General features: G+C 38.4%; 1 protein-coding gene across 1 annotated transcript in view; it reads left to right on the top strand.

Annotated features, from left to right (window-relative positions):
• The window catches only part of ACTR2 (actin related protein 2), a 30891-nt gene extending 17648 nt beyond the window's left edge, over positions 1–13243 (top strand). Inside the window, exons 4-9 of the mRNA XM_026668455.2 lie at positions 4560–4632; positions 5758–5894; positions 6832–6981; positions 9658–9803; positions 10672–10804; positions 12263–13243. Of these exons, the coding sequence (XP_026524240.1) occupies positions 4560–4632; positions 5758–5894; positions 6832–6981; positions 9658–9803; positions 10672–10804; positions 12263–12433 (810 nt within the window). The 3' untranslated portion in view covers positions 12434–13243. The remainder of the gene's footprint in view (positions 1–4559; positions 4633–5757; positions 5895–6831; positions 6982–9657; positions 9804–10671; positions 10805–12262) is intronic.
• The last annotated feature ends 10567 nt before the right edge of the window (positions 13244–23810 follow it).

Genomic DNA, 23810 nt, shown 5'->3' with positions numbered 1-23810 from the left:
TTTCATCATATGTTTTGGTCTCCAGTCCCCTTATCATCTTGGTTGCTCTTCTCTACATTCTTTCTAGAACAGGGGTCCCCAACCACCGGGCCGCGGACCGGTCCCGGTCTGTGGAGCACTCTGTACCGGGCCGCAAAGGAAAAAAAATAAAAAAAATGGCGGCTTTCTTCGCCTTCGGTGAATGCTGCTGGGATCGGGGATCAAGGACACAAATGAGAGAAGGGGAGGGAGGAAGCAACGAAGCCTGTCCTGCTCTCTGGCTCAGTGGCTTGGCTTCCTCCCGCCTCATTCCTCTCTCAGTCGCTCTCTCGCTCCTCCACCAGCCCAGGAAGAAACCGCTTCAAAGAAGCCGGGGGTGGCTTTTCCTGTCGGCGCAGCTCCTCCGAGCGCCCGTTTCACCCCCACCCGCCGCCAATCAATCCAGGTTCAATCCAGTGCTCCGTTCTGCCTGCCTGCCTGCCTTCGTTTCTGGTAGTTTCGGAGAAGCTTCGGCTGAGAATAATAACTATTCGCCTCTTTTTCTCAGCGAAGCTGCTCGAAACTACCAGAAACCAAGGCAGGCAGGCAGAACGGAGCACTGGATTGAACTGTGGCGGCGGGCGGGGCGGGTGAACGGGCGCCGGAGGATCTGAAACCACCAGAAACGAAGGCAGGCAGGCAGAACGGAGCACTGAACGGCAGCGCGGGAGGATCACACTGGATTGAACGGCAGGCAGGGCGGCACTGGGGCGGGCGGCGGGTGAGGGGGCGCTCGGAGGATCAAAACCACCAGAAACGAAGGCAGGCAGGCAGAACGGAGCACTGGATTGAACCGTGGGCGCGCGGGCGGGGTGGGGCGGGGCGGGGGTGAACGGGCGCTTCCGAGAAGCTGTGCTCGAAACCACCAGAAACGAAGGCAGGCAGGCAGAACGGAGGATTGAACCGTGGGCGGCGGGGTGGGGGTGAACGGGCGCTTTGGGGAAGCTGCGCTGACAGGAAAAGCCACCCTGCCGGCTTCTTTGAAGCAGTTTCTTCCTGGGCTGGTGGAGGAGTGAGAGAGCGACTGAGAGAGGAACGAGGCAGACACCTGAGGGATGAGGCTGAGGGAGGGAGGGAGACACCTGAGGGATGGGGCTGAGGAAGGCAGGGCCGAGAGGCGAGGCTTCTCAGCCGTCCTGCAGGGACTATCTGTCGCTCAGGGTTGCAATGAGGAGGCATTGGTGTTCCCTGAACTTGGTGGTTTGCTGGCAGACGTTTTATTACCCGACTAGGTAACAACATCAGATGTCACCTAGTCAGATAATGAAACGTCTGCAAGCAAACCACCAAACTCGACACCCCCGGTCCTTGAAAAAGTGTTTCTGAGTGAAACTGGTCCCTGGCACAAAAAGGTTGGGGACCACTGTTCTAGAATGTAGAGATTAGTTATATAGCATGAGGCTGATTCAACATCTTTTTTATAATGTGGTGACCAAAATTGGATGCAATATTCTAGATATGATCTTACTAAGGCTTTATAGAGTGGTATTAGTACCTCACTTGATCTTGATTGTATCCCTCTGTTAATGCAACTTAGTCCTTAGTTAAAGTTGAAGAGAGGAGAACTTCTGAAAGATCTTTATAACCAGAACAAATAAAATTATTATCCTGATAAAACAATTTCATTAGCAGAACAAAATGAATTTTTAACTTCTTTCTTCTGCAATTGTTAGCTTGTACCCTTTCCAGAGTTAGTTAATGGCAGAGGTATGATTCAACCTGTATAACAACCAGTTAAGTGATCGCATGCTTTGCATGCATGCCAAATGCGTACTTCGCGTGCATGCTTTGTGTTTTAAAAAGCTAATACTTACCTTCAACTGCAGCTGAAGAAAACAGCTGAGGCGTGGCAAACCGCTCTGCTGCGTGAATCAGCTGTGCTCTAACAAAAAGACATAAAGCACAGGACAGAGCAGGAGAAAGAGGTGGGGCTCGCATGCTCGTTGGAGCGAACCAGTTTGGAGCCAGCTGATTGTCGGAACAAGGGGTTTGCCCAAACTGGGAGAATCCCACTCCTGGTTAATGGTCAGGAACAAGATTTCAAGGTTGAGTGTACAGGTTGAATGCTGCATGCGGGGTGGATAAAAATTGATGTTTTTTTAAAAAAAATTAAAAAATGGATTTTTTTTATTTAAATCAGATTTTTTTAAATCAAATTTATTTTAATAAAATGCTTTTGGAGTAAAAAATCTATCTAAAGAAAGTTTTCTATTTAACATACATTAATGATTTAGTTTATTCAGCATGAAATGGAGCTTAGTTATATAGCATGAGGCTGTATATTCTGCAATATTGGGACTGTTGGTGGGTCAACAGCCAGTCAGAGGAGGAGCTACTGTGAGACAGAGATGACAGTTGGTCTTTAAAAATTATTCAAGTTGATTTAAATCAAGCCTTTTTAGAACTAAGTTTTCGGAGTGTGATGGAGCCCACACATTGGTTCCACTAGGAGTGATTATCTTAGCTGTGAATTCTGTGAATATTTATGATGTGTTTTATATGCTTTTGAATTGTCTTTTACTGTTTTCAATGGAGTTATTGTTTGGTTATTTTTATTGTTTTAACTTTGTAAGCTGTCCAGAGTCATAAACCCCTTTATAAACCCCCTTCTTCACCAATATCCATTGAACCTATTAAATATGCATCTCACTACGAAAACAAGTATACTACAAGCAGCCATTAAATTAATCAAAGCTATACTTCCGGACATATCCTGTATGACACATAGTTATGTATATACAGTATGTTTCTAGGTTAGAAGCTGTCCAAACCACAGTTTAAAAGACCCTTATTCTACTCTGAACTCCTTTATCTGGCTGGAATTGGGGTATATATCCATAGGAGCCTGGCTGGGTGCCTGTCAATCAGATCCTGGTTGAAGTAAATTCATTGGGTCATAGCTTTGATCTGCCTCATCTTACTAGATAGATTTCAATCTTCCTTAAGAAGACAAATGAATCTTGGTCTGGCTTATTGTGGCTTCTTCCCCTCTCCGCCCCAATTTTTTTGTGATGGTCTTGATCTTAATAAAACCATGGTTGCCTTTCAGCAGAGAATCCTGTATCTTGAAACTGATACAATCGCCTATCTCCATTATGACTTTGCAACCTCCTCCCCTGTTCCATTCCCTGATATTTTATAACATTTCTCACACTTCACATAAGAGATTCTTCATATTGCCCCAAAACATTGAATTACCCATAAGGACCAATTGTATTAATACACTATATGAAAAATGCACTTCTGTATGTCCTGATATAGAAGTTGAATCTGTTTCATGCATATTGCTGGACTTCTTTCTAGACAATAAACAGAGGACTAAATTCATAATAACAATTGCTAAAAATCTTAATAGCTCCTCCTTGGTTTTTTCTTAGGTCCGTGATGGCGAACTTATGGCATGCATGCCGGAAGTGGCACACAGAGCCATCTCTCGGGCACTCCAGCCATCGCCCATTGCTCTTTCGGGTTCCGGCGCACGCATTTGTGCGTGTGGGAGCGCCGGAAAACGGAAGAGCAGCAGGCCCTTCTAGTTTTCGGCGCTACCCCATGTGCACACGCTCTGTGCCGAAAAGGTTCGCCAACACACTCCTAGGTGATCAAATTTCACCTACAGGTAGTCCTTGACTTACAGCCATTTGTTTACTGGCCATTCAAAGTTACAACAGCATTGAAATGAGTGGCTTATGACCGGTTTTCACACTTATGACAGTTGCAGCATCCCTGTGGTCACATGCTCAAAATTTGGACACTTGGCAACTGGCAAGTATTTATGATAGTTGCAGGGTTCTGGGGTCCTTTTGCGACCTTCTGACAAACAAAGTCAATGGGGAAGTCAGATTCACTTTACCATGTACTAAGTTAACAATTGTAATGATTCACTTAATAACTGGCAAGAAAAGTTGTAAAATAGGGCAAAACAACTGTCTTGCTTAGCAACAGAAATTTTGGGCTCAGTTATGACTAAATAGCCAACAAGGTTGCTAATTTTTTAACGATAGCCATGATTTGTAAAAACTATTGGGTGCTTCCCTTATGCTATTATTGCTTGAGGATTTTTTTGTATAATTTTATTATGTTGTTAATTTATATTGCTGTTTTATATCTGATGTGTTTTTATATTGTCTTTTAAATATTGGTAATGGTATTGGTAATGGTAATGGTCCATTGGTAATGGACAGTAAAACAAACAACATTGTAATAGGTTTAATGTGGGACAAATAAATGTTTAGATTATATATTCAATAGTAGTTTTTGGCACACTAAAAAGTAAAAGAGGAAGAGAATGGCAGAAACTAAGGAAGTTTTCACTTTTCTGTTTGAGTAATAAATTCACTTCCTGTGAAACTAGGTATTTATTCATATTGTGCTTCTCAGACATAAGCATTATGCTTTTTCTTATGTTGCTTTTAGGAAAAGAGAGTTTCTACAGCAATTTATATTCCATATTGTTCAGGAAATACTTGTAATGATCTTCCATATTTCATACAGCTATGTAATTTTCAGTTTTGCAAACAAAAAGGCATTTTTTATCTTTTCAGGTGATGTTTGAAACATACCAGTTTTCTGGGGTTTACGTAGCCATTCAAGCAGTTCTTACTCTGTATGCACAAGGTAAGAATAAGTTTTACTTTGAATTAAATGTTTCATAAAGAAATATATTTGAACCAAATCCAAATTATAAAAATTCCTTAAACCAGACAGTCTTTCTGGTAATATTTTTGTCTGAGGACGTTATTTTGCTTGATCTAATAACATTTAAAGCTTAAAATTAAAGTGTAAATCCAAATACATTCTTGTATAAATTCATCTGTGTTTTTTTTAATTACTTCATTATTATTTTAGTTGCTATTTTTATTGTTTCTGCTTTTATTTTGCTTTTATGAGTATTTGGTTATCATGGATGTTTGTTGGTCTGTTTTAAGATATACTTTGTAAAATAGTAAGCAGATAGATAGATAGATAGATAGATAGATAGATAGATAGATAGATAGATAGATAGATATGAATAAAAAGTATCTGAATTTTTTTTTATCATTGTGCTTTGTTCCAGAAAAGGAACAAAGTGCAGCAGAGTGAGAAAACACATCAGAACAATAAGGCAGTAAATTCAGAACAATTACATGCTTACAAATGTAACCAAATAAAAATCTAGTTGTTTTTTTTTTTTATAAAAAAAACCTTCCTTTCTAGTTTAGTCAGCTCTAAACTGAATATTTTTCTTGTCTGGACTGAATTTGATTTTACTGCCTTGTATCCATTTTATTACTGATTATTAATTCATCACTTCCATCACTTCACCTGAATCTAACAAGAACTATAGCTCAGTCCAATTAATGTACTATTGGCATCTTGCAAATGTTAATGTTGAAGCGTGAAAGATAAAATAATATCCCAAAATTTTTTAGGAAAAACAATAACTGCACATTATAGTGTTCTATATGAAAAAACATATCTGAACAGTACCTCTTTTTAGAATTGATTGTGATAGTAGAAGTGGAACCACTGAAATAAAGTCTTCCTTTATTACAGATGATTTTCCCCCCAGCAGAATGTTGTAACTAATATACCTTTACGGCTAAAATACCACTAATAATTCTAATAAAATTACCAGAGTCACTTTAAACCTAAGTGATCAGTGTGGAAGACCAAGGCAGTTTGGGTTCCAGAATCAAGTTTGAAATCAAATTGAAATGGCCTTATGAGGATTTTTTTGTTGTTGTTGCTATTTTTCTTCAGGTTTGCTAACTGGTGTTGTTGTGGATTCTGGAGATGGTGTTACTCACATCTGTCCAGTCTATGAAGGCTTTTCTCTTCCTCATCTCACCAGGAGACTAGATATTGCGGGTAGAGATATTACAAGATATCTCATCAAAGTAAGTTGGAGTTGTTAAATTTGGAAAAAAATATTACCAGTTTTACAGTTTTAAAATATCACAAGCTTACAATGTGGAAGACCAGAAAATCACTCAATGGAATATTTTTTAGCAAGAGTGTAACATTATTACTAAGGAAGGAACAAGCACTGACCATTTATTCAGAATACCAGAACATGTTTACTTGTCTAAAGCTTGCTGGATTCCAAGCTACTCTTGCAACTCTAAAGTGATTTACGACAATACTAAGGCAATTACGAAAATGAAAAAATTGACTTACAAAATAGTGTAGCAGTACTGAAGAAATTACTGCTAGGGCCAGAAACGACTAGCATGTATGTGCGAGGGGAACCTTTGCCTAATAAAGAAATAAATGAAAGATTATGTCCAAAAGTTCCACTCTTAAGAGGTTTTAACCATGATAAGCTGTTCAAAGAACAGTGCTTTTATTATCAGTAAATGCTGTGCCTTGGATACAGATTTTTAGAGCAGGGTCTCCTTGCATTGTCTTGAGGGTCCAGTTTTTGTTGCAGGAGGCGTTTGTTTGTTAGTTATCTGGAGAGAAGCATTCATAGAGATACATGTGAGGTCCCAATCATTGGGTTTTAAAACTGGGTCAAGCAAATATGTGGTGATAAATGCACATTATGTGCAAGAAAGAGTCTAGGAACATTCTTCAAGAACAGGACTATATTCTGTACATTGAAGTATTGGCAGATCAGCTTGCATGTTTTCTGTTAAAGTCTGATGGAGAACTCAAATAATAGTTTTGAGTTCAAAATAAAATGTGAGCAGCAGCTATCAATCAACATGCAATATATCTTTGTCACTTTTGCTATAAATGATAAAATTTATCGCCTTTGCAATAAAAGATAAAATGTCTCAATCTGAAAGCTTTACTTCAGGTCCACCATTAACTGTTTTACTTCAATACTAGCTACTTTTACTACGAGGGTATGCCTTCAATCATTCTGCTGATTTTGAGACTGTTCGCATGATTAAAGAAAAGCTCTGCTATGTGGGTTACAATATTGAACAGGAGCAGAAATTGGCCTTGGAAACTACTGTGTTAGTTGAATCCTACACGGTGAGTAACTCTGCATTTGCAGTTTTCCATTATAATGCAAAAGTAGACAGCCTGTTATTTTTCACCTCTAATAAACCCTAGTTGATACGGCAAGGGATTACATGGATGGTACTTTAAGACATCTGAAGCCCCTGTTAAAACAGTTCAGACATTAATGGTATGTTAGGAGTAAGCACAATAACAAAATGATACAAAAGATCATACAAAAATTGGAGATTTTTGGAATATTTGTTTAGACAAAAATGGAGCAGGGGAAAAACCAGTCCTAAAATTGAATGAGATGATTCAGCCACTAAGTTTGCCATCCAGAATTGCCCTCAAAGTGACATTATAAATTGAATGTTACTACTGGTAATTGGGATCATCGGTATCATGATATACAGATAGTGTTTGTTCCCCCACTCTTATTTAAGTGTTCTTCATGTTGATTGCTTTAACGGAGAGCAAATACAAAAATATGAATGTGTTGTTTCTTTCCTTTCTACCCTTCAACATTAATCAGATTGGCTACATTATGGTTTGGCAACTATGACCACGCTCAATTAAATTTTATGATTTTTTTTTTTATTTATTGAAAAATTATAGGTAGTTGCTAGCAATGAAAGGTAATTATTGCTTTAGGTAAGCAAATACCTACCTAAAGCAGTAATTGTCCATCATTACTAGTAACTAGTATCTTTAATAATTTAATAACAATAGTTGTTTAGTTGAATTATAGAATTGAAAAGGAATTGCAAGTCATCTAGACCAATCCTATGTCCAGGGCAAGAATCATCATCTCATCTCCAACCTACAGCAATGGAGCACCCAAACTGTAGAAGGCAGGATGTCCTGATGCTTAATAATTCTCATAGTCAGGAAATTCTTCCTTATGTCAAACTTAGACCTCCCTAAAGCTTCCACCCACTCCACACTTACATTCTTAGATGCTCAGCATCACTATCTTAGTTAGAAACACAATAAATAATACCCTTAGAGTTATGGAGAATAAATCCACTCGCTCTTCTTTGTGACAGCCCTTCAGATATCCATTTGCTATCGTGACTCCTTTGCTTTATCTTCTTTAGGCTAAAACGTACCCAGTCTTTTTAAATGTTGACCATGAAATTTAACTTCCAGACCCCTTAGCATCTTACACGTTTCTCTCTGCCCCTTTTCAGTTCTTTGGTGTCTTTGTGTATTTGATGGTCAGAACTTGACAAAATATTCAGAACAACCACTTCTTATGGTTTCAACATCATGCAGCACATTGCTGGTTAATGCTTCATTTGTGGTGTGTCAGAATGCACACCCTCCTTTCAAGTATTATTGCTAAGCTACTTATCTTGTACCCACACCTGCTTTTCTTGTTCAATCTATTAAGATCTTTTTAAACCTTGAGTCTGTTTTCTATAGTGTTAGCAATTTCTTCCCCACCCCTTGAGGCATCTGCAAATTTTTCTCCTCTCCTGTAAGTCATTTATGAAAATATTAGATAGCACTGGGCTCAGGACAGAATTTTCAGGTACACCACAGGATGGACAGACAGGTGAATCAATTTGTTAGTTTAAAGCAATTAATACAACCATCAATATACAGTGTGCCAGAAATCTAATGTATCTTTTTCACTGTACCAATCATTAATAAATACACAGTAGCAGCTAACCAATATGGTTTATCAAACAACCCAGCACAATTCTTTAGGAAACATCTTATTTTTAAAACCGCACAAAAAGCCAGTCTGGTTGGGATTGAGCCATAAAAATGTGTCTCATCATGTTGATACAATATCACCACCAAGGCCCACATACTTAATGCATTTGTTGAAGTTGGCTGCAAGTCTATCTGGTTGCACCATTTTAACAAGAAGGAGGCTATAGTCAATTTTGTGAAATGCTTTGCTGAAAACTAAGAATGGTATATGCACAACATTCCCTCAATCTACTAATTGTTTTGTCAAGGAAAGCAGTATGATTTACTTGTTACAACTTTCTTTAACAAGCCTTTGCTGGGCTTCTAATAATTCTTCCTAACAGCTTGCAAACTCACCACTTGATTATCTTTTCTAAGATTTCCTCTGATATTGAGACCAGACAAACTGACTGGTCTGTAGTTTCCTGGGCCTACTTTTTTTTTTTTTTTGCCTTTTTTAGAGATGGGAACAAGAGTAGCTCTTCTCCTGTCTCCTAGTATTTCCCCTGCACTCCAATATTTCTCAAATATTATATTGAGAGTGATTCTGAGGTTGTATCTTCCAGTTCCTTTGTTATGTTGCAAGATTTTGTGGAGTGGATTTATTGTATTTTATAAGAATGTAAGAAACAGTCCTGCTGGGTCAGACCAAGACCCATCTTAACCTAGCATTTTGTTTTTCAAATTTCTCAATGAACCATCCATGAGATATGTTTCAGAAAGGATTAGAAATGTACCATGTACCACCATTATTCCCCTGCACCTGCTATTTGGAAGTATGCTGTCTCTAATCAAGAATAATCTGTCTGAATCTGAATTTTTTTTAATGTTTTCCTTTTAAAAAAAAGTTATGGCATTCATAGGCAAAATCAACTTTATAGCAAAGGGAGCATGATCCAACAGCTACAGTAGTAAGAGAGAAATTTCCCCAGCAAGCTTTTGACCTAGTTTAGTCCAGGAGAAATAATGATAATGGGGCTATTTCAGACTGTCTCTATTTTACAGCTCCCAGATGGCAGAATTATTAAAGTTGGAGGTGAGCGATTTGAGGCACCTGAGGCCCTGTTCCAGCCTCACTTAATCAATGTGGAAGGAGTTGGTGTTGCTGAGCTGCTGTTCAACACCATCCAAGCTGCTGATATTGATACCAGGTATAAATTGGAAGTTGGTAATTCTTACACTATATCACAGGTTTTTAAAAACACATATACACAGGAACCATTTAATGGGAGAAAAGACATATCCTGATTTGTAGCTCTGTTTGAATGTGGAAATTCTTTAAAAAGAAAATGTTCACGGATTATAAGAAAATGGTAATATGTGTGGTATTTATCACTATTACAGAGAGGATATTGAATTGAAGTGGGGTGGATATGGCTATTATAGCAACTACATGCTTATTAGTGGGTGTATCTTTCTTTTTATGGAAACTCAATACTTGTTTTAACTAGTGAGGTAGAAGTGCTTCAAGGTGGGGGGGGGGAGGTCTAGGAGTAAAAGGCAGTGCACTGATATTTGAGCAGTAGCCTTGTGAAAATAAATCTGTCAACCATAAGTGTGACATACTAGGAGCCAGAATAACACCCAGCCTTACAATACAGGCCAATCCTGGAACCAGATTAGTTTCTCTAACAAGTTAAAACAACAGAGATGAATAGTGAATGTAGACATCAACTGAGGCCAACTATAGGAACCCTGCAGCCAAAGCACATATTGTCTGTTAAATCTGGGGTTCCATTAAATTGAGAATTTACTGTATATGTACAGTATGCCGTGAATGTTAAGGGCCCCAAGTTCGTGACTACATTAACGTCCATGGCAATAGTTTTACTCGGCAACTGTACGTATTTATTTGAATTGTTTTTATGATATATACCACTCAGAATAACTTGTTGATATGGAGGGGGGATGTTGCTATGGAAATCAAATAAATTAAATATACTGTATATACCTTGACGTACTGGAGTTGTTTGATGTACCTTGATTGTTTATACTGTGAGGTATCTATTCTGTCTCTAGATCTGAATTTTATAAGCACATTGTATTATCTGGAGGTTCCACAATGTACCCTGGCCTACCATCTCGCCTAGAACGTGAACTGAAGCAGCTTTATCTGGAGCGAGTTCTGAAAGGTGATGTGGAAAAACTTTCAGTAAGTACTCACCCGTCAAATAATTCTTTATTACACAAGGTGGTCACTAGAGGGAGCAAGATGGTCATTAATATAGCGGACAGCTTGAATTAAGTTTGTGAGTTTTGAATAAGTTAGCTTTGAATAGAGATTATTAAAATTCCACATCAGATAATTATGTACTGTTAACTACTTTGGATTATACTAGGTTTTGAAGACCTAGTATATGAACTAATGATAATATTTAATATGATCTTTAAATGTAACCACTTTATTAGAACTAGGTTTATTCTTTCCTCTTCATAGCATCATTTGACATTCATTTTCATGAATCTTTTAATGGTTCATAGGATGGAATTATATGTCTTAAAATAACATTTCAGTTTATTAACTAATATTTTCCTTTTGGACTTTGGATCAATGTTGCCTTTAGGACATAAGTATCTTTCATTTTAGAAAAAGCTCTTCGTTACTATATCCTGTAGGTCAGAGTACCCCAACATTTCCAGTTTTGTGGATTGGTGGGGGGAAGGAGAGGGGATGGTGTGCGCTGTGCATACTTAAATGGAGTGCACATACTCGCCCGCTGCTCGCGCAAGTGAGGATACACGTGCCGGCAGTTTCTATGGCCCGATTGCAAACCCCTCATGGCCCACAAGTTAGGGATAAAATCAACACAGTTAATAAATACCTATCATTTTACTTACCACCAGGCAGTATACTTCAGCTTTATGGGACCTACTTTCATTTCTTTATTAGAGCCACGCATAGTTCCAGCCTTCTCACCATTACTGAGAGAATTGGAACCTGTCGCACCCACAAATTATAACATGAGAGATTATTTTATTTAAAGGATAATTCTTGAGAAGAAGTGCAGGGAAGGGTATGTGTGTGTGCATGTTATCCAAAACATATGTGTAGATGTAGATATAGAAATGGATATATTTTGATCTATGTTCTTAACGTATTAAATCTTTGGGATAAGATCTGGTTGTGGTCCATAACTGGGGAAACCGCAACCATCAAAGGAACAGATATCTTCTGCCCTTTCAATTCCCCACGTCTGTCCATGTAGGGAGGTGGAATCACCAAGAGTAGATTTGTGTTGCAGATAGAACAATGAATAGAAAATCCTGTTGCCTAAGTAGAAGTCAGCTTGCACAACATTACACAGTTCCCTTTACCCTAAAGAGAAAATTTTATTAAAAATCACCTAAATAGAGTGAATAAATGATTTTAAAAATCTCCAAAGTAATTTCTGTAGAGATTCTCAGTCATTTAGGCCATGGTGGTCCCAAAGGTGCTTTTTTGAAAAAGCACCTCAAGTAATTTATATAGTAATAAAAGAATATTCACGCATTTATTTATTTATTTACATGGCTTAATATATAGTGGACTTAATAGGTCCATTATATTTGTGTTGTTAGGAGAATGTGCGTATTGAGTATCAATAATATTGTGTATTTTTTTTCCTGTAAGAAATTTAAGATTCGAATTGAAGATCCACCTCGTCGAAAGCACATGGTATTCCTAGGGGGTGCAGTTCTTGCAGACATCATGAAGGACAAAGACAACTTTTGGATGACCAGACAAGAATATCAAGAGAAGGGAGTGCGTGTGCTTGAGAAACTTGGTGTGACTGTTCGATAAACTCAGAGGCTTTTCCCATTACTGCTTTGTTGTTGTCATTCCTTTATTACCAATCTTTGAAGTCATTCAGCCCGTTACTATCCTTAGACTCAAAGGCTAGGTTTTGTTCTGCTCCTTTTTGTTAGATACTTGATAACGTGGCTATATTTAACTTCTTAATTGGACCACTTCTTGACATACAAAACAAGGGCAAGACCAGCCTGCTTTTACTGCATTGTTTCCTTCCCAGTAAGCAGTTGGATAATTCCAATAAACTACTTTTTTTCCTTTGCTTTATTGCTGTAATGCTATCACCTTTTGTCCTTAAGCTCATCATGGATCAAATATTTTTATTAGTTATAAGGACTCAAGAAACAGACTATCATGTGATTGTAGTGATTTATTTTTTATTCTTCTGCCTTCATCCTTATTTGCTGTTTAGTAACATTGTTTCTTACATGAATGAAATTGAGTCAAACTACTAGCATACTTTTTTTTAAAAAAAAAATACTATCCCAGAATACTTTTAAGCTTAACTACCATGATAAATGGCTATAAACAGATGAATCAGGCAGTAAATGTTAAGGGGAAAAAACTTTCATATTCTCCTTTAAAAAGCCAATAATTTGCTTGGCTGTTGCTATCAATTATCCAAATTTCTTGCATTTTTCTCTTGGAAGTATATTTTCCTACCCTGGGAAGTAGGAAATCTTTTTGTGGTTTTGAATACATGTACCGTAATTAGGTTCTCTCCCCCCACTCCCCAAACCCTTGGTTTTTTGGTGCCATTTTTTTCTTTCTTTGCTATTGGGCATAAAGGGTTGTTGTTTTTTTTAAATAGGCAACATTAGAATGTCATCTGGGACTGGATTTCCTGGATATTATCTATTATAAGTAATATGTTTTTAAAAAAAGTCTGTAAACTTGAATTATTGGTACAACATTACAAAAAAAATGGAATTGTATTAAATTTTGAACACAGTAAAAAAAAAAAGCGGTGCCAAGTAATTCTTGCAAAAAAAAAGTTATATAAAGATTAAATGTTACTTAAAATCATCCACATATTTATATATGGAAGTGTTCGTAGGTTATTAAATAAAGAATCTTGAATTTGTGGCAGATTTGAGGAAAGGGGGAAGAATGTAGTCTTTCTGTTTATCTGGTAAATATTCAGCTCAATCTTGACCGGGAAGCAGAGAAATAAAGCAAGTATTTGAAATACTGTGTTATTTCAGGCAAACATACTACAGGAAAACTATGGTGACTGTTATCACTCAGTGGTATGAGATTATCAGACAAACAAGAAAGAAAGCTATTTCTCACAACGCCTTTCCTGGTCAGTATATGATCCTTTCAACCATATATGCCTATAAAATACAAGCCTCTAAATATTTGGTTGGAAGTACCTTCTGGCAGCATAAACAACAGATAGACAATTGAAGGAAGCTACCTCATATGAAAATTAATAGCCTCCAAATGTTTATTTCTGCTAGCACTGTCCTCTTATGATGCAGGAGTTATTTGTGTGTGTGTGTGTGTGTGTTTTTATTTATATATTTATATATATTTATATATATATATATAAAGTTTTCACGGGTATTTATATGTATGGTATTCAGCTTTGTTCGGGTATTTTCCCATGTCATTATAGTTGTGCTTAAAGTTGTAGCGACGTTTCGGCAGAATCTCATCTGCCATCATCAGGCTTGTGTATTCTGTGAGTCTGTGCGTTTTTTTGTCTTGATTGGCTGGCAACATTGTGTTTCCTATATTGGAGGCTTGGAGACACACCCCAACCAGGCACCCAGATGAAACTTAGCTTCCTAATAAATGATAGCCCTCCATTAACTCGGAGCCAAGCTGCACTAAAAGCCTCCAATACAGGAAACACAATGTTGCCAGCCAATCAAGACAAAAAAAAAAAAACAACCACTACAAAACAGACAGAAGATATTAGAAACACCAATCAAGCAGAACACAGCAAACTCCAAGACCAATAAACACAGACCAAGACTCCCAACCAATCAGGATGAAGAAAAAAACCATTCTGGCACAGCAGTAGGCTAGCCGCAAATTTAAAACAGAAACGGCTGTGAAAGTCTGACTCACGGACGAACACAATACAGAAGCCTGATGATGGCAGATGAGATTCTGCCGAAATGTCGCTACAACTTTAAGCACAACTATAATGACATGGGAAACATACCCGAACAAAGCTGAATACCATACATATATATATACACACACACACATATATACATACATATACACACACCTACCTACCTATCTACCTACCTACATACATACATACATATATATATATATATATTACACACACACACAAAGTTCTGTGTGTACACACACACACACACATACAGAGCTTTGTGAGAAATAGCTTTCTTCTTGTGTGGTAGATCTCATCACTGGGTGATAACATTCACCATAGTTTTCCTGTGATATGTTTATATATATAGTCTTAACATTGCACTGATCCACAGTGGATTGGATCCAGGTCACAGCAGAGTAGTATTTTATAATGATTCCACTTGTCTGGTTTTCATTTTTGCTTACAAGCATTTACTCTTTTCTCCTTATCTATTTCTCCTATCTATTTTTCCGGCAATACAAAGATAGAAGTGTTTGTTAGTGGGTTGGTGTAATTTCTAATAACATAGGACTAGAAGATGGCACAGTGAAATGGGTAAAGGAGATTTTAAGTACTTTGCATGAAATATGTATGTTTAAATAAATATATTTACAGAATATAGAGGGAGCTAGCTACCTGATAATACGGCATGGTATTGAAATTAGACAGTGTCATCTTTAAAACAAAACACATAAAAAACAAGGAGGAAAGCATATCAAGGTATTAAAAAAAAGACAACCAAGTTCAAAACACATTAATTGCATGACAACAAGCAAAGTAAGTGATTGTCCAATAGACGAACACAGTTGTCCTCATATCATGACAATTAAGAAGGCACTTTCCAAAAATTTGCATGTGCAATAGAAACTCTTCTATGGATGGAGCTTTCAATCAGAAATAGGGGGGAGACCTTTAGATTTAAATGAAATAAATTACATCCAAAGTTTTCAGAAATAAATTTAAATTAAAAAAACATTGGCAATCATTAATGTTTAAAAAATTCAGAAAGCTGTAAAAAATACCGTGTTATTTTTATTGTTACTAAAGGCTGCAAAAACCAATGGTCTGTTATATTGGGTTGGGGCCACAGACAATAAAGTACATAGGAATTCTAAAGATAAGGAGTTCCAACATGGGCTCATGGGGTGAGAACTGACTTTGATTTCCCCAGGATCTCTTAATGAAGATAATTGCATGCAAATTAATATGTATCTCCCCACCCACCTCTTCCAGCTCCAGTCTCAGACATTTAGCCACTGATTTCTGTTCTTGCCAAGATGAGAAACAGTTTTAAATAACGTAGGGGGCAAAGATTAGAGCCTAGACATTGTTATAAAATATATGGCCAAACATAGAAGTATTTTTGTCTTTAAATGTAGACAGAATTGAATAAAAGTTACTTTCCAGTCAATAGCATTTTTAATAGGGAAGAATGCCTTTTGGTGATGTACAATAAGAATATGCAACAAACAAGTTACTTATCTGTACATTTAATAGATGTGCAAATCTGTTGCAAAAAAGATTAAACAAATTATTCTAAAAACAAAAATTGTGGAGTATACAATAAATTCATGTTTTCAGAAAGGAGGGTTCAGGACTTGTCACTGTAACGAAAATGGTCATTTTTCTGAGTATTTGCTATCCAGAAAGGATATATATATATACTTGCTTAGATGCTTTGGGAGTTCTCAAATTATCTTCAAGAACATCCTACATAGATTTTATTACAGCTTTATTTTATTGTGTGCTATACAGTACTTCAAAAATTTGCATCCTTAAATATAGAGTTCCTAAATAGAGTCAAGAATTTTACTTATATATCATGATTAGATAACCTGTGTCCTATTGAGCCATCATTTCAGTGATATTTCCTTCCCTAAAAGAAACAGAATGACTTTTAAAAGTGGGCAAAAAAAAAGCAGTGGGATCAGGAGTGACTTCTGATTTCCTGCTGCTTTCCCCATTGAGTTTCCTTGTGGAAAGCTGACTAGGAGCATTGGGAATCTCCCCTTCCTTTCTATTTCCTTCCCGGAAGGCAGGTAAGTGCCTGCTGGGTGAGGGAGGAAGCAAGGCATTATGAGACTGGCTGGGAAACTGTCACAGAACATTGAAAATTTAGATACATGACTGCAAGAGCAGAAGTGACATTTATTTAGCATATGGCAGTGGTACATTAGCCAGGAGATTACAGTGTTAGTAAAGTATAGTTGTTTGGATGCCATTTGGTTCATACTTGCGCAGTATCCAGGATGCACCATGGGGTGAACAAGTTCTAAAACTCGGAATGGCTAATGATGTTTCACAGCATCATTTCCCCTCCACTGATGTTTTCTTGTATTTGGGCAGGTCCTGCACCAGTTGGTCTTAAACAGTGGTGGGATTCAAATTTGTTTACTACCAGTTCTGTGGGCATGGTTTGGGAGTGGCAGGGAAAGGATACTGTGAAATCTCCATTCCCTGCCCACTTCCGGGGGAAGGTTATACTGCAAAATCCCACTCCTTCCTCACCCCACTAACCTGCTTTCCAGCTCCGTTCTCCTGGGCAGGGCAACAAAAGATGACCCAGCCAATCAGCTGGGACTTGGGAGGCAGAGAATAGATGAGGGCGGAGCCAGTCAGAGGTGGTATTTGCTGGCTCTCCAAACTACTCAAAATTTCCGCTACCGGTTCTCCAGCACTGGTCAGAACCTGCTGAATACCACCTCTCGTCTTAAAAAGGCTGATTCCAGAACATACTTGGATACATGTATTTACCACCACCATTAGAGTTAAGTCTCATTAGCAGCTAAGGATCCAGAATGGTTCTCACTTATAGACATGGGATTAGAAAGAATGGGGGGAAATTTTGGGGCAAAACTGTACAGGTAGTCCTTGACTTACAACAGTTTAGTGATCATTCAAAGTTACAATGGCACTGAAAAACGTGACATGTCCGGTTTTCACAATCCCCCTGATAATGTGATCGAAATTCAAATGCTTGGCAACTGGTTCATATTTATGACCATTACTGTGTCCCAAGGTCATGTGATCACCTTTTGAGACCTCACAAGCAAAGTCAATGGGGAAGCCAGGTTCATTTAACAACCAGGCTACTAACTTGTTAGTTGCAGTGGTTCACTTAACGATGGTGGCAAGAAAAGTTGGGGGAAAACTCACTTAACAAACATCTCGCTTAACAACAGAAATTTTGGGCTCAAATGTCATAAGTTGAGGAATACCATGTACAGGGTTGTCCGATAAGTGTTTCAGTGTACAATATTTTTGTATCCAACTTGCTCAGGACGTAACTATTTTTATAAATTCTGATAAGCGACAAGATAGAAATAGAGTTGAAGAAGATCCAAGAAGTGCTCTTTTTAAATTAAAAAAAAAAAAAAAAGCTCATGGCCCCTAAAGGCCAGCAAACTTGCAATGCACAAAAACTCGAACAGCAAATTACAATGTGGAATTACTTCAGAAACTGCTTTAAAAAAAAACTGGAGGAAAAGAATCCACACAAAAATGTGCATGCCTGTAAGTGCTTATGCGTGTACCTACACAAGTTAAAAAGAGAAATACAAAAATTAAATGTAGGCATGTAGTAGCCTTGAAACATCTCTTTTCCTCCCAAACATGAAAACATGAAAAATTCCAGACAAATCCAGACATATGACAATCTCATCCATCCTGCATCATGTCTAGCTATTGCAGACATCTTTGTCTCCTGACAAAAGATTGACTGGTATAAAAGATAAATATAAAAAGTTTTAGAAACTAAACGTTTTGGGAGATCAACATCTCGGCCCCTCTTCCATGACTGTCAGACATTAATTGGATCAAAGACAGGGTCTGGTTTGCTGGCTTCCTCTCCTTCCCACACCTCAGCCCCCATAGCCATATGTGTGGAGCTGTTTTCTTGAATCTAAGCAAACACAAAACCAGCTGCGTAGTACAATATGGGGAGATGGCATGAAGAGAAGGGAGCCTCTGAAACCCTCTATTAACTATTTGCTTTAATTCAATTGAGTTGAGGTCTTCATGATTTGCACTTCAAAGGGAATCCATCCACTAGCAATGAGACAACAACAGGCTAGTTGGAAAGTTGGGCGGGAAATATCCTGGAAGAAGACAATGGCAAATAGTACCTGTTGTTTATGTAGTCTCCAAAAGGCAAACATTCTGCTCAGAAATAACTTCCCCTGACTTCAGTGGCACTCAGCTCAAGAAGAGTGTGTTTGAGATTGTGGAGAATTTATGATCTAAATTAATATAGGTCTAGGGATTTTGCAATGTGCTTGTTAACAAAGATTCTCGGAGTAGCTTCAGGTTAGGAAATATCAGGATGAGTAAGCACATGACATCAAGCAGTTCTTCTGATTGAATGATTGATATATACCGTACTACATCCTTTGTCCTAAAGACAATAACATCAAACTTTAGGCAATAAAGTATTAAGTTCTGCGTTAGTCATATAATTGTGGTACATCCTCTTGGCATTAATTCTGGTTGAACTCTTTATACTGTTTCCTTCTTCCATATGTAATTATCCAGAAAGCAGTTCTTTGTAAAGTCAGCAGATTTCTAATGGCTGATGTGTTTGTTACCTGTCATTTGCATATGGTAATCACTTTATCTGCGTGCTTTCCTCCCCCATCTGGAGACAGTTGGGGAATTCAACATCCTGGAGATTGAATTTCTGCATGTCCAGGGAAAAGAGAAGAATATGTTCAGAAGCTGATATTTTGCTCTCTGAAAATGAGTAAAATGCATGCCAAAAAAAAAATAAAAAATGGGGGTGCGGGAATTGAGCAGTTGTCCGTTATCTGTCCAAGCTCTTCCTTGCTGGAAGAAAAGAGGAACGGAAGGAAATGACTTTGAGGTGCTGTTGGGTTAAAGAATATGGATGGTCTGTTTCTTCACGCTGTAGACTTGTCTGGTAAAATAATTGACAGTGAGACAGATGCAGAGGAAGGCATCGTCACATCTGCACAAAGCACGATGGCTGGAACAGCTCAGAGGAAGATTTGAAGAGGGAATCCCCACTAGCTGTGCAGGATAGAGGTTGCCAAGATCAGTCAAACTGATTTAGGAAGAAAAGCTGAGGAAACAATTTCACCTCTAATTGGTTTTTTTTTTTTGGGGGGGGTGGGAGGAAGAAAAGGATAGAGATTCCAAACCAGTTTTCAATATTCCTATACCCTTCCGCCTCCCCCCGCTTCTTGTATGGTTGCCTCAGAAACAGGGAATACAGATCAGAAATAGAAGGCTTAAGATCCTCAAATTACAATTCTCAGCTGTGTATAATCAATAGACAATTATAAGGGATGCTGGGAGTTTATTTATTTATTTATTTATTTGATTTGCTAATTGTTTACAAGATAATAAGTATAAATGTATACATAGTTGTGAATACATGAAATGGGTACATATAAGAAAAATAAAAGAATAAGAGAAACAATAGGACAGGGACGGTAGGCACGTTGGTGCGCTTATGCACGCCCCCTACAGGCCTCTTAGGAAAGGGGTGAGGTCAATAGTAGTCCAGTCACATCTGGAGAACCTTAAGTTTCCTCTGAAACAGCAGAACTAATAAATCTAGTTTCTTTTAACAGAAGAATGTGCTGTAGTTTACAAACAGAACACGGATAAATAATATTCTTCATTTTGAACAAGTTTTCCCTCTTAATTCCCAAGGCAAACAATAGGAAAATAATAAATGGCACTTGCATGGAAAAGGTAGACAGGGAGAAGGCTGAGATTTATAGGTAGCTCTCTCTAGGATTTGCAAGATTTTCTTTACCTTTAACTCTTTAATGATGGAAGCACTAAAATATTCTCCCACATCAATAAAACCATGGAAATGTAAGAGGAATGTTATGTGGCCAGAGATGAAAACACGGTGAATTCAGATGAATTCTGGCACTCAAGATTCTTTAATTCAAAATTTTATTCTAAATGCATCCAGTTTAATACTATGTAATCTGGAAGCCTTTGCTAGTTGGTGGGTTTTAAAATAAGAAATATTTACTTCATGAATCTGAAGCGTGCTTGCCCACCCAACATCCTGGTTTGCTTTTAATATTACAGTGATGATTAGTTTTTGGTGTTGGTTTTTTAAAAAAAGCTTTAGCTTCTTTTAATACTCAAAGTATCAAATCTAATCAATTTAATCAAGCAAAGAAACACATCCTTTTTATTGAAAGTGGGAGGGGCATCTTTCAACTCCCATTAGACACAACTAGCATGGCAAGCAATTAAACATTACAACATTGTAGCCCGGAGGCTCCTCATTCACTCAAGTGTGGGTGCATAACACACATCCTTCCAGATGTTGCTAAACCACAATTTGCAGGCAGCCTGGCCCAAGGCAAGGATTGCTGGAACCGGCATCTCATGACAGCAGAAGGTGCTGTATGTTTCTCTGATTTCTTTCCTGCTCCTTAGTCCTTATTGAACTGTTTTTATTCATCCTACTCCCACCTTTTAAAAGAAGTATCCCCCTCTGATAGTGTGTTATATTTATGCAAACCTTGAAATTCTCCAGAGCTGTCTCTTTTACCATCCTAAAAGAGTATGTACCATAGAAATGGCTTGTGATACCACTTCAGCCACGTGCCTTTCCTAAAAAAACAAAACCAATGAATATTATAGGGCCGAAAATCAGCTCGGAGGCACATACATGCACAGTGCAGGTAAGGGAGTGGGGTGGGGGTGTTGCACACGTACGCATGGGGGGCACATTGCATGCGCTCACGCTTTCGGCACACCCACAACAAAAAGGTTCGCCATCACTGGTGTAGGGTCTCCTGCGTGGGTGATGGGTTGGACTAGATGACCTACAAGGTCCCTTCCAACTCTGTTAATCTCTTAAGTGGGGAATGGGGGAACTAGTCTGTGAAATGAACAAGAGAAGCAATGTTCTAATGTTTGCCCTCATGGAATCCTTCCTGTATCCTCCTTGCATTCTGTTCATCGCATGTAACTATTTAAGTATAGCATTTGGATTTATTGGTATGTAAACACTCAGCTCCATTCAGTTGCCCCAACCCTCCCCAAATTAAGGGATTAAGGGGTCATTAAAAAAAGGGATTTACTGGGATGGCTGTTGGGTCTTCTAAATTACTCTGTCTGGACTTAAACAGCAGTTCCAAAATTCACTAAACATTTCCCAGTCCACGATGTACTGAGCACAGAATACTGTCTTTTCTTGCAGAACTAAAGATCTAATACAATTCCAAATGGCTCCTACCATATGGTTAGGAGCAGCAGTAGAAAGTGTGTTCATTGGCACACACAGACACACACAGACACACACTTAATATCAACTAGGCTCTCTACTTCCCCACTACATTTAAAATATCTTCATTATAAAAAAAAAATAGGATCTGTGCTTTTGTCAGCATTGCTGTTGCTGAGACTATACATCTTAGCATAATTCTCAGAAAAGAAAAACAGTGGCTGGTTAAGAACCTGTGTTTGACAATGCCCACCTATTTAGGAAAAAAAGACACAAGCCTGAGATTGGACAATCCCCCAGTTTGCTGTCCAAAATGTAGGCATTCTGTTTGTCAGCCATTTTCTGAGGACGCCTATTTCATGCTTGTAGAGTTCCAGATGAGACTAGGAACCCAAACACAAATAGTCATGTTGCCTCTCAAACATCCCATATTTATCTTGGCAACTACAATTCCTACAAAGAGATAAATGTTTAATATAAAGCATTACCTAAAGAATATTCACACACTTGTTTTAATATTGTAATTATGGAAACTAGTCTCCAGTCACTTTCTACCTGCAGTATTCTTTCAGGGGGAAACAACAATCAACATACAAGCTCCTTGCAACACTAAATAGCTTAGAACTGACTTAAAATTGCTTTGGAGGACATTATTGAGTAGACAAAATGTCAGCCTTCAAGAATCTTTCTTCTGCCTGGCTTTCTGTCTGCCATAGTAACGGGGAGGAGGGGGGAAGATGACATTAGGCTTGGTGTGGGGGGGCAGTGTGCTGGAGGCTTGAATTGGTAAAGCTTTCTTGTTTATGTTTACCTGCTCGCTGCGCAGCTGCAGCATTCTATGTAGGCCAAGGTCAACAGCCAGAAGTCTGCATCACCACCTGAAGATGCCCCACATGACAGTATACACATCTCAGATTGGATGGCCAGTTTGAACTATTGTGGGTGGGAATGTTACCATCACTTTGTATATGTGATTCTGGCACCCAATTTCTCAGATCTTGAATTGTTTTGATGCTACCACTTGATTTCCAGTAAAAGTCCTTTTCTCTATTAATAATGGAGTCTTAATGGTCTTTCTTGGACTTTGAATGGAGCACAGCCTGACACAAAGTACGAATTGGTCTATTGACTTATGACTATGGCCCCCAATTTTACAGCCTTTTTACCAAGATTGTTCAGTGAATCACTGCAGTTGTTAAGTGAATCCCACTTCCCCGCCATTGATTTTTGCTTGTCAGAAGCCAACTGAGAAGTTTGCAAATGGTGATTGTGAGGCCCCGGGATTCTGCAAACGCTGTAAATACATGCTGGTTGCTAACTGCCTGATCATGTGACTGTGGGGATGCTGTAATGATGATAAATGTGAGAACCAGAAGTCGCTTTTTTCAGTGCCATTGTAATGGCTGCTTGTAAGTCGAGAATTGCCTGGATTATGTTTCCTGTTTACTTCAGCCTTCCCCAACTCCCTATCTTGCCATCCGCCAAAAGGATCTGAATTCTTCAGATGAAACGATATCAATCCCAGGAAATTGTTGGAAGGACTCATGTTCTTCCACTCAGTAATCCATTTCTGGAAAATCAGTACCAACCTTGCCTCTGGATATGCTGGGAATTTTTTTGTAGTTTTAGTCCAAGTGCACCTAAAGAAGTTTAGGATGGAGAAACCTGCCCTCAACTGTCTCCATACTATCAGTATCATTTGAGGGTGGGGGGGGAGGATTGTTGAGATCCTGTGTTTTTAGCCCACCATGAAACAGAAGAATGTGAATGGTTTTGAGGCCAATCCAGCCGATGATGGTGGTCTGAGGGAAAGCTCTTCCTGTAGATGCACACAGGAAGTCTGAGCGGAGCAACTGCAAATGTTTAGCACTATTGAAACACGGGATGCTGTTTAAAGAGTTTCCCCAGCCCTGTGCCTTGCTGTGTTTTTCCCTGTGGGGTAGTGTAATTGCTGCCTTTAACTTCCTTTTGAGAGGGATGGTCGGCTGAAGGAGGGAAGAAGACCCCCCATATATACATCCGTGCCTAGCAACAGG

This window comes from Notechis scutatus, chromosome 1, assembly GCF_049901735.1.
Source record: "Notechis scutatus isolate UNSWTSFEM ecotype Mainland chromosome 1, rNotScu1.2, whole genome shotgun sequence".
Classification (NCBI taxonomy): Eukaryota; Metazoa; Chordata; class Lepidosauria; order Squamata; family Elapidae; genus Notechis; species Notechis scutatus.
The sequence above is the reverse complement of the archived record's forward strand: the minus strand, read 5'-3'. Positions and strand labels throughout refer to the sequence as shown.